This window comes from Mustelus asterias, chromosome 21, assembly GCF_964213995.1.
Source record: "Mustelus asterias chromosome 21, sMusAst1.hap1.1, whole genome shotgun sequence".
NCBI lineage: Eukaryota > Metazoa > Chordata > Chondrichthyes > Carcharhiniformes > Triakidae > Mustelus > Mustelus asterias.
Window position 1 is genome coordinate 55,969,201 of NC_135821.1, and position 12,137 is coordinate 55,981,337.

At 42.0% G+C, this 12,137-nt stretch overlaps 1 protein-coding gene across 2 annotated transcripts in view; it reads right to left on the bottom strand.

The window, feature by feature from the left end:
• Nucleotides 1-1,014: 1,014 nt before the first annotated feature.
• runx3 (RUNX family transcription factor 3) overlaps nt 1,015-12,137 on the bottom strand; it is a 66,443-nt gene continuing 55,320 nt past the window's right edge. For both annotated transcript variants that reach the window (XM_078237926.1, XM_078237927.1), the window contains one exon: nt 1,015-6,779. In XM_078237926.1, the coding sequence (XP_078094052.1) occupies nt 6,256-6,779 (524 nt within the window). In that variant the 3' untranslated portion in view covers nt 1,015-6,255. The remainder of the gene's footprint in view (nt 6,780-12,137) is intronic.

Here is a 12,137-nt window from a genome sequence, read left to right on the forward strand (position 1 = left end):
TTGTATCTGGGGAAAAGTGTGTTAGGACAAAAAAAAATTACTGTGAGCCACGTACCAAACTTCAGGACATTTTACAGGAATGTGGCACTAATAAAGTAAGAGTTTTAACAACACCAGGTTAAAGTCTTTGTAGAAACTTGATGTCTGTGTCGATATGCGCGATCTTCTTGGAGATCCTCTCCACTTGGAACCTGGTGTTTTTTAACCTGGTGTTGTTAAAACTCTTGCTGTGTTTACTCCAGTCCAACGCCGGCATCTCCACATCATGACTACCACTAATAAAGGCCAGAGATCGGAGTCCCTGTTCTCAGCATATCCGGTTTATGACTCAGAGAGATTTGCCAAATTACCACCCAACAGTCAACTGTTTTAAGATAACACACTCAAAGAGTGGCACAGTGGTTAGCACTACTGCCTCACAGCACCAGGGACCTGGGTTCAATTCCAGCCTTGGGTAACTGTGTGGAGTTTGCACATTCTTCCCATATCTGAGTGGGTTTCCTCTGGGCGCTCCAGTTTCCATGCCCAATTGCCCCTTAGTATCAGGGAGGTTAGCAGGGTAAATATGCGGGGTTACGGTGCAGGCTTGATGGGCCAAATGGCCTCTTTCCGCACTGTAGGAATTCGATGGACAAAATTTCCCTGTCCCACCCGCCATGGACAGACCATCCAAAGGTCTATTGGCCTCGGGTGGGAATTTCTGGCTCTGGGGCGAGGGCGGCTGGAAAATCCCGCCCTATGATTCTATGAAGGGATGGGAAACAAATGGATCTAAACCACTCCCCATTCCCCTAACCCCTGAAGCAAACTTTCTGTCAACTAAAAATGAATTGATGGTGCCTGTGAAAGAATAGTGACCCAAATATTTAGACCAATACGGCACAGGATGAGGCCACTCGGCCTGACAGGTCGGTGCTAGAAATTGACGCATCTGGCTAGTTAAACGGCACAGGAAAATCAAAGGAGAAAGGTACAAGGTGCTCAAGGGTGTCAATTCAAACTCTTAGACTGAAATTATTATATCAGAAAAAGGCCATTTTTTATTGAAGCACAAGCCTTAAATCCAGTGATTAATCAAGAGAACAAAATGAAAAACATCTTGACCGAATATAATCTATGTTGTACATGAATTCTAAGTACAGTAATTCCATTTCAACGACATTTTTAAAGTTATTTTACAACATCAAACCATCAAAAGCAGTTTCAAAGGCAGATTTCTTTTCATTTTATTAATGTTGGAAGAAAGCAATTACTTCATACAGACAAAGCATATAGCAGTGACAGGGTTGACTTGAGGAAGTATACTCTTAAAACAAAACAGGCAGCAGTTTCGTTGCATACGGTAATATATCGCAAGCATTCCATTGTTTTGCTATGTTTATAGAATGTACATTTACACTTGGAACATGGTTATCTTACAGAATTGAATTCTCCTCAATTTTTTTTAGGCTGATATCTTCAAGCGTGGAAATCTAGGCCAAAAATAAAGATATCTTTTCAACAAAAAAAAGAATCACAGAATTATACATCATCACCTCTCCTCCCCTAGAAGATACCTTCATTGATCTGAATCTTGGTAGGGGTACACACTGGGGTCCTCAAAAGCAAGCCCAACTCAATATCAATATTTTGGAAGAGATCTCTCGCAACTATTCAGTGACATCAAAAAATTACAAACTCAAATCAGGATCCAAAAAAATAAGTGCATGTGATATTTTCATTGGAGATTATAATATATATATATAATTCTGCTTTGTTGGCTTAATGCCAGTGCTGGGTTCTATAAGATTTCTGTCTTGTTCAAATGGAACTGAAGATAACTTTGGATTTCCCAATCCACTCACCCATGTACACAGTAATGGTCACCAAATATCTCAAGTGCCAACGACCTGTGAGATTATCTGAACACCTATCCTGTAGCTTCTACTCTAAATATTCCCGCAAATTTCTGGCTGACTGCACAGAGGGTGCAGTCACCCTCCATTGTGACTGGAGGGTGACTGCCTACCCTCCAGTCACAATGGGGTAGGCTGGGCAGGTGTGGGGGGAATAGGGGATGGGCTGAGTGATGGGGGCAGTGAAGAAACTGTGGCCAGGCAGCTGTTAGCAACCGTTAGATGCTGGTCCCCAATAACGGATAACTTGTAGAATCATGCGGCACAGAACGAGGCCATTTGGCCCAACAAATCAGTGCCAGAAATCGACTCGCATGGTCGGTTACGCAGCACTGGGAAACCACACGGTGCTCTTAAAAAGGCCAAGCGTGTCGACTCAAACCGGATAATGGAAAGTGGCCAAAAGTGGAGCAGCTGCTTTAAGCTTGTTAAATGACCATGTCTTTGGTTTCTTAATGGCTCAATTGACCGTTACCAAACAAGGGATTTCCTATCCCATGCCCCCATTGTGACTCACTGTACTGAGTTAACTGGAAAACCCCCTTGTGAGGAACAAGTTTGTAACATTTGATACGTCTGAACAAATTGATATGGTACTTAACCTTCCAGGTTGCTGCCTGCAGCCTACTCACAGCTTAGCGTAGAATTGTCATTTCTCGAGTCAGAAAAAAAAATTCCAATCTTTTAAAAAGCACAGCTTGGCAGATAATTAATCTTTCGAAAAACAAATATATTCAATTATTAAATAGGATGGAATCGTACTGACACAAACGTAAAAGTGTGTAACCCGACACCCTTGTATAAGTGCTACTGCTTAATCCAAATAAGATACATCTGTACAGAAATATAAATGTCTGTATGTGGACAGCTTCCAGCTCCCACTCTTAATAAATAAATTACAAAGGCGACTTTATGCTTAAAAGAGATAAGCCGGAAAAAGTTAAGCAGGCACTGTTTATTTTAAAGAGGCAGGTCTGCTTTGGACCTTCTGAAGCTACAAGGCTGTATTCAATAAGGTTATTTTTTGCTTCTCTTTTTGGAAAATAAATATATTTATACCAAAGGTATGTAATACAAACCATTGGCTAAAAAATGTATTGCTTTAGGTCAACCAAATAACATTGGTGGGTGAACATATTACTTGTAATAACATCTTGGATGTCAAAACAGTTTTCACGTGGTTTGAAATGTACCCTTCAGCGAGTGTTGTCCCAGTCTAGATCCATGCCTAAGGAATAAGGAACAATGGAATACTGTTTACTGTTCACCCTGTAAAACCTTTAATACCTACTTGCACTTAAGTGAGATCGTCCCCGCCCTCCACATATGACGAAGTATTGTTTGCCACGAAGCAGCATTATCCATAGCATGCAATGGGTAGTTGTAGTGGCATCTATGTCTTATCTGAACATTCATCATGAATTGTACTTTATTGAATTCCTAAGACAAAGATCTTTGAATGTTCAGGGAGATACTGCAATCGTGGAAGTTTCATGGTCTATACTTGACAACATTAAAATGTACCTAACTGAGGATTTAAAGGGCACCATCTTCTTTGTAAGAAACGTGTTGAGAAATTGAAAGGTTGGCAATTTACAATTGACCTTAAAAATTGTTTACAAAGGCTTAAGAACATTGATTTAATCAACATGGATTTCAAGTCGGACATTCAGAAAGAAAATCTTACTCATTGTCGGTGTGCAAACCCCATGAAGAATCGAAGAGAATCGGGAATCGAGAATAAAGCAAATATCTTTTTAAGTTTTTGCTGGATTTTAATTCCCCCAAATGTGACTGGATGATTTCAAAGCACAGGTGCAACAAAGCTTCCAATTTTTCACCTTACATATCCAAAATAATCCCTGAAAGAACAGATTCACAGCCATGTTATTGATGGGGAAGGGTTAATTGGGACACAGAAACTAAATATATATTATCTTGGCTGCCAATGGCTACTTACAAATAATTTCCAATTAAACCATAATGTACTCCATAATGTCTGTGTGGAGTTTGCCACTTTCTTCCCGTGTCTGCGTGGGTTTCTTCCAGGTGTTCTGGTTTCCTCCCACAGTCCAAAGATCTGCAGGTTAGGTGGATTGGCCATGCTAAGTTGCCCTTTAGTGTCCTTGGATGTGCAGGTTAGGGGGCTTAGCGGGGTAAATATGTGTGGTTACTGGGATATGGCCTGGATGGGATTGTTGTCGGTATAGACTTGATAGGCTGAATGACCTGCTTCTGCACTGTAGGGATTCTATGATTCTATTCTATTCTATGATTCTATGATCAGTGTTTTACAGGGCAATTTTAGGTAGACACTACACACCTTCAGAATGCTGAAGAAATGAATTCATTGGACAAAGAAACTGGAAGGTTTCCTCTTGGGTGGTGTGGTAAGTGTACATCTTGTCATGCTATCGTACTGTATGCTGAGTGTAAAAAAATTGTGGGATGCCTGTTTGAAACATGGAACTAAATGGAACAAAGTTAGGATGATAGAAAGCAAAGTGAAAATAAATTTAAAGATAGCCCTCATTTAGTTACAATGTTTGTCACTTACTGGTCTGTTCAATGAGGATTATTCTGGATAACCAAGACTGCGGTGTATCATTTTTATTAAATCATCTTAATCAGAGGTATTGCTTTTTCGTAAATGATTAGCAATGCTTCACTTTACACTTATGTGAACAATCACAAATCTGAGGAAAGAACCACAAGGCTACGCTGTTATTATTTGAAGAAGTACTTACATTTGATCAATTAATTTTTAACCATTCGGAGTAACCATTCAGTGGTTATTGAGTGTGAAGGATGGATGATCAACTGAAAGCTTCATTGTAACGCTGCTTTTGGAATACATACTGCACGTGCACATTAGCCATGCAAGGCTCATAGAGGACAGAGGCAATCCCAAATAACGCGCCATTAAATTGTTACCCTGCTATGACCGTAAGACCGTATTGATCACAAATCTACCAACTGTTTACAGTTTCACCAGCTGATTGATAATATGTCTCCGTGCATTTCAAATTGTAGGTCACAGCGAGTGAAATCATTACTTGGACTCTAATTCAACCTACTCCTGGGATCCATCTGAGCATATATTTAGTTTTTGTCGGATCAGTGGTAAATATGAAGAAATATTCTGCTATTTATAAATGTAACAAGGACGTAAAGACATTTGCAGTTCATTTGTGGTGAATAACTCAAAGATTAAAATGAACAGTGTTTGCCAGTATAGTATGCAGTACTTCAGCTGAAGAGTGTCCTAAATCAGCATACACAGCTTACCCTAAGGTGTGCAATAAAACCAATATCCAGTTATTTCATGAATATAACTCTGCTCATTGGGGAACAAAAATGTAAGTAAGTATCTTTAAGTATGCCAAATTGCTATTCCAAAACATTTCTTACACACATACAATACATCATACAGGTTTTCAGAAACATTTCCAAGTGTGTCCTTTGGTTGGGACCTAAGTTTGGGCTTGGTCTTCGTTCATCACACACAGGCTGTAAACTGAAGTACCTGGACTTGGATGACTTCCAAACATGAAGGTCTAATGCTACTATAATCATTTAGCTCATGCACAACTGCCTCATTTGTGACAAGAAAAGTAACGGGCACAAAAACATCAAAATATAATTTTCCAAAATTTAACTCAACAGTCGTTCGATAAAATCTTGTGGTCCTTATTTTCAGTTGTTGGGCTTCATGAGAACTTCAGCGTGGCTTGTTTGAACTTCTGGTAAAATACACACAAGTATTGTGCGTGTTCTAAAGGTAAGAGTGGATGACTTCAGGATTCTTCTACCCTTTACATAGTAGTCGATTAGAAGAGGCCAATCAGATGTTTGATAGCTGCGGTGGCAATTTTGTGCAGGTGAAGAGAACGCACTGTCACTTCAATTGAGTTTAAAAACACAAGCGCCGAAACACCATGTATGGTCCCACCATAGCAGAAAACAATCATGTATCCACATAGCCAATCACAATTCTGTAACTGCAATTGACCAACAAACAATGGTTGCGAGAGGCTAAAATGTTAATTATATCCAACCTATGCCAATATGTTTGTTATTTGTTAAATGTGATGGTTATCATCTTTGGTTGGAAGTCATTTTGACTTAGAGGCTATTTGGCCAATATAAGATGAACTGATTATTTTCCCCCATGGCTCACCATTTGTCAATATGTACATACAATAAAAACTTTAACCAAAAATCGTACTCTATACATGGAAAAATCAGGATCTTTTCTTTCCACTATTCTGCCAGCTACAGCTAGAATTAATTAATGTACACAGAGAGAAGGTTTTCTTGAATTTTGAACAATTACTGTTGCTCGTGCATCTTTGGTTTTCTAATAAGGCCGCCAGACTGACTCGTCCATTCGCCCTGTGGTACTCATTGCTGTTGGAGAATTGCTCTGGCTGCCATCGGCATCCACAACATCATTCTGATTGGCCAAATTGGGATTCATGAGTGTGCTCCCACTAGATGCACTGGTGCAAGAAGGCAGCATTCTGGTGGGTGAGCGCTCTCCTCCTGCAACCATGGAAAATTGGTACGATCCAGCCGAGGTGCCATAGTAGAGATGGTACGGCGAGACGCTGGTCTGAAAGGGTCCACTTTGGTTCTGGGCTGATCCAGGATAAGGTGGTGGCAGGTAGGTATGGTACCGGGCTGTGGCTGCCATGCCTGTCATGCTAATGCCCCCAATGCCACCGGTGGATGGAGTGGTGGCGTAGGTGAAGGCAGCGGCAGACATGGCGCCAGGATAGTTCATGCGAGGATCTGAAAAACGGGATTCTGTAAGCGAAGATAGTCCAGGAAACTGGCGTTCAAATTGGCGAGGATCTGCAAATGGGTTGATATCTGAGCTGCCTAAGAGGGAAAAAAGTAAATTAAAGTAAATGCTTGCAAGGTCAAGGCCATTTCAAATTCAGCATTCTATAAAATACTGTTGGAGAAACTGTGGGCAGAATTTTCCAGGGAATCATAGCGGGCGGGACATGGACCATGCAAAGGTTTGTTGACCTCGGGCAGGATTTTCCGGCTATTTCATCTATGTTTAACCTGCTCAACCTGGAAAATCCCACCCTATATTTCACATATTACAATCAAACCGGTACCACCGAGGCCCTCTCAGATGGGTTATAAAGATCCCGTGGTAGCATTCAAAAAAGAGCAGTCAAATTCTCTCAGCACGCTGGCCAATTTTTAATCCAGGTTAGGTGAATTGGCCATGCCAAACTGCCTCTAGTGGCTATCGCAGAATGCGAAACAGCGCAATTTTAAAAAATATATACTGTTTAGAATGCACTTTCTAAACTTTTATAATTTTTATCTCACTAAAGTTTATAAAAGTTTAGAAAGTGCATTCTAAATAATATTGTAATATTATTTTTTAAGATTGCACTGTTTTGCACTCCGTGATAACAACAAAGTCGACTTTGTAAACTCTGCTTCTCTGGATTAGTGGGGTAAATACATGGGGTTATGGAAATAGGGCCTGAGTGGGATTGTTGTCAGTGCTTGCTCGATGGGCTGAATGGCCTCCTTCTGCACTGTAGGGATTCTATGACTCTAATCCCTTAATCAGTGCGATTGGTCATTTACCTCATTGTTGGGTGTGGGCAACTAGATTGTCGCATTTCCCTTCAATAGGATAGTGGACTGCATTTGAAAAAATAACACTCTTATAATGGCTGGTGCTGTAGAAACATTTTGATTAATTTCTGAGCATAGGAGAGTTAAAGTTTTAAAAAATGAAGTCAAAACAGAAGAAATGAAGGAGTATTTCACTGAACTGTGGATAACTCCTTTATTTTTTTCTAAATCTGGAATTGTTTGTGTTCAGTTCAGCACCATTTGGAAGTAATTGTAAAATCCAGCTGCATCATTCAAAAGCGAGTATAAACACGCTCATCTTATATTATAACCTGCTGCTGAATAAAGGCCTTGTGAGCGCAGAACTCTGCATAAACAATCAGAAAGGGCTTCGGCATTGAGCAATGCTACTGGTCAATGAAGGAGTGCTAAACCCAAACAGGAAAGTACCCAGCCAAAACGCTGAGTCACAAAGCCAAGCAACAGACTGTGTACTACTGCTGGAAACCCCTTGACTCCAATGATTTTCCGTGTGGAATGGCTTGCACAACTAGAAAAGGGTTGTCTGTCGTTCTGCAGGATCTGTGTATCTCCGGAGTCATTCCAAGTGGCCACAAAAACTAACCAAAATATCTCAGCTTGTTAAATGTGACTGTTTTCGGTCTCATTTCTCCTGGCTCTTTATTATGTCATGCAACTTTATATCATAATTTGCTTGTTTTTAAGTATCAAACCAATTCCTATCTACTTGGCCATTTTTTGGCGTAGACTGGATTTCTTACTGTCTTCCAGATTTTAATCATACTGCTCCGAAAATCACCAACAAAAATCTACCACCCCATTCCCCTGCAATCCTGAGATGAGCCAACCACTGGAAGGGTGGAGCACTCACTTGTTCCAGGTGATAGGTGCTTTTAATATGCCAATTGGGATCGTATGATGCCCATTACGGAGGCGATGGCCTAGTGGTATTATCGCTAGGCTATTAATCCAGAAACACAGCTAATGTTCTGGGGACCCAGGTTCGAATCCCACCCTGGCAGCTGGTGGAATTTGAATTCAATATAAAATTTTTGGAGTTAAGAATCTACTGATGACCATGAAACCATTGCCGATTGTCGGAAAAACCCATCTGGTTCACTAGCGTTCTTTCGGGAAGGAAATCTGCCATCCTTACCTGGTCTGGCCTACATGTGACTCCAGAGCCACAGCAATGGTTGACTCTCAACTGCCCTCCAAGCGCAATTAGCGATGGGCAATAAAATGCTGGCCAGCCAGCGACGCCCATATCCCATGAATGAATAATAATTTAAAAAATTAGGACTTTAATTGCCACTTTGAGACATAACTAGCAGGCTGGTGCAGTCACTTGGAGGAGCAGAAACAGTCAGCTTAAAATGATTCTTGTTGGGCCAAGAGCAATGCTTCCTGTGGAGTCCTGAAGGATCATCTGGGCCACTGCCAGCCCAGCCTCCGCTATGAATTGCATCAACTCCAGAAATCTGAAATATTCGACTTTCATCATCTGGATTCTGTGGAGAACCCAAACTGAGATTGCAACAGTTCAACCCCCATCTTCTCCTCAGGCGACTTTGTCTCCAGATTGACAAAGAAATAAATGTGGATGTACGGAGAGGCAAAGGCAAATTGCACCCATGACAGTGAGTTCTGTGTTCATTAGTGATACCGTGTTAGAGGTCAGAGATTAACTCACCCAAAGGGAAACTGATAGGCTCGGGTGCCCACCCAGTTTTACTCTCCACTGAAGCCGATGGGTGTCTGTGCTCTACCTGATCCTCTGGTTTCCTGCCTCCCTGGTTTGGATAAAATTACCCCTGACGTATCATAGAATCGTAGAATCCCTACAGTGCCGAATCTGCACCGACAATAATCCCATCCTATCCCCGTAACCCCACGTATTTACCCTGCTAATCCCCCGGCACTAAGTGTCAATTTAGCATGGCCAATCAACCTAACCTGCACATCTTTGGACTGTGGGAGGAAACCGGAGCTTCAGAGGAAACCCACACAGACACGGGGAGAACATGCAAACTCCACACATCCAGTCACAATCAAATTGCATTTATTTTTGTGTGGCGGAAATCTGGTTAACACACCAGATGAACTGAAGGAAAAATAAATGCAATTTGATTATGACTGTCTGTGTGGAGTTTGCACCTTCTCCCCGTCTGTGTCTGCATGGGTTTCCTCCGGGTGCTCCAGTTTCCTCCTGCACTCCAAAGAGGTGTGGGTTAGGTGGATTGACCATGCCAAATTGACCCTTAGTGTCAGGGGGATTAGCGGGTTAAACATGTGGGGCTACAGGGATAGGGCCTAAGTGGGATTGTTGTCGGTGCAGGTTCAATGGGTCGAATAGCCTTCTTCTGCACTGTAGGGATTCCATGATTCTATGACTTAGAGAAGACTATGGCTTCAGGAGCTCTGATTATAGTTGAAAAAACTGCTACAAGCTATTAGCTGCTTTTCTATTTATGTTAAATCGAGAAGCTGCAGTGTACTTTTCACTCAAAACACAAGCCAAAGGTTCCACATAAAATAAGTCTGGTGTGCAACCACCCCCACCTGGGCAAGTAGTGAAATCATTTAAGTCAATTTTGTGCTCCCAATTTCCAGGCAGGTAGCTATATTTACAAGGAGTGAACTGGGGTCACAAGAGTTGCGACTAACATCTCCGCACATTTGCTTGGCGTTACTAGGGCCAGTGAACATAACGAGAGGATAGTAGGAGGTCACCACTGTGCAATAAGATTATATTAAGGTTAGCTGGCAAGATCTGGTCACGGAGTTGTTGGAAATAGCGTCATCTAATTTAACTCAACGCCAAAACATTTTTGCAAAGAATTTTCAGCACTGACGCTTCACGTGACAAGTAAAAGTTAAGAACAATGGCTCAACTGATGTCCTTAAATAGTAATTTAGCAATATTTCCACAGAATTGCAAGGCAAATTTTAGGTTTATTTTAAAATCAGGCTGGCTGTCTGTGCGTTGTAAGCAGCTGAGCTCCTGCGTTAAACTATAATTCCTATCGCGTATGCCAACACCTCAATCTGACTCCTCTGGCATGCACACACAATATGCTACAGGGCAGACAGTTAATCAGCATACTTGAGATGGTTTACAACAGTATAATTAAATGATGATATGAAGTCTGAATTTTAGGGTGGACTGAGAGGTGTGAGACAGTAATTTAAAGAAAATTGCTGCTCCTGGTAATCAAAGGGCTGAACAGCAAGAAATAATGAATTACAGTGAACCCTTTCATCTCTGATTAAGCACCCACGTGCAGGTAATGAGTGTTACAAAACCGACAGGGTTTGTTTGTTTTTCAAATGTATTTACCTCATCCCTTCCCAATTTTGTTTAGCCCACTCGGTGCTATGAGCCGTTCCCTGGCTGTATTTAGAGCAGTTGTGCAAGAGCAGCCTTGGGATGATTCACTCACCAATTTCTCCACCCTGTGGGGAAGGGATGAAATTTTCTTTGCTGTGGGCAAGATTTGTTACTTGAAAAGGTCATTGACCTGCTCTCTATAATTGTTACCGTGGTCACCATGACAGGCCGCCCAGAGAAAGGGGAGATATTACAAGATTCCTTATCGAAATACAACAACCTCTTCCAGCCTACGACTGTCCCCAGTTAACTGGCCTCTTGCTCATCCCCAATTTTATGGCCATGCCTTCAATTGCATTGGGGTGGCATAGTGGTATTGTCACTGGACCGGTAATCCAGAGACCCAGGGCAAGATCTGGGCACCCGGGTTCAAATCCCACCACAGCAGATGGTGAAATTTGTATTGAATCATAGAATCCCTACAGTGCAAGCCCATCGAGCCTGCACCTTCAACAATCCCACTCAGGTCCTATCCCTGGAGACTCAATGGGCTAAATGGCCTCCCTTTGCACTGGTGATTCTATGATTCTATGACAACAATCCCACCCAGGCCCTATCTCCGTGACCCCACATATTTAATCCCCTGCTAATCCCCGTGACACTAAGGGGCAATTTAGCATGGCCAATCAACCTAACCCACACATCTTTGGTCTGTGGGAGGAAAACCACGCAGACACGGGGAGAATGTGTGAACTCCACAGAGAGGGGCACCCAAGGCCAGAATCAAACCGGGGTCCCTGGCGCTGTGAGGCAGCAGTGCTAACTTTGTGTCACTGTGCTGGAATTAAAAGTCTAACGATGACCATGAAACCATTGTTGATTGTTGTAAAAACCCATCTGGTTCACTAATGTCCTTTAGGGAAGGAAATCTGCCGTCCTTACCTGGTCTGGCCTACATGTGACTCCAGACCCATTGTAATGTGTGTGGTTGACTCTCAAATGCTCTGAAATGGAGGGCAGTCAGGGATGGTCCAACTAGCGGCGCCCACATCCCATGAATGAAGTACAACAAGCTCTGGACCTGCCTCCTCTTCCATTCCATCTGTTTTTCTCTCCTTTAAAATGCTCCATAAAACCCACCTTTTTAACCAAGCATCATTGATTCATACCACTCTGTGTTAAATTTTATTTGGTAAAGTTTCTATGAAGCCCCCTGGGATGTGTCACTATGTGGGCTATATAAATGCAAGTTGTTGTTAACTGAAGTATCGGTGTGCGAG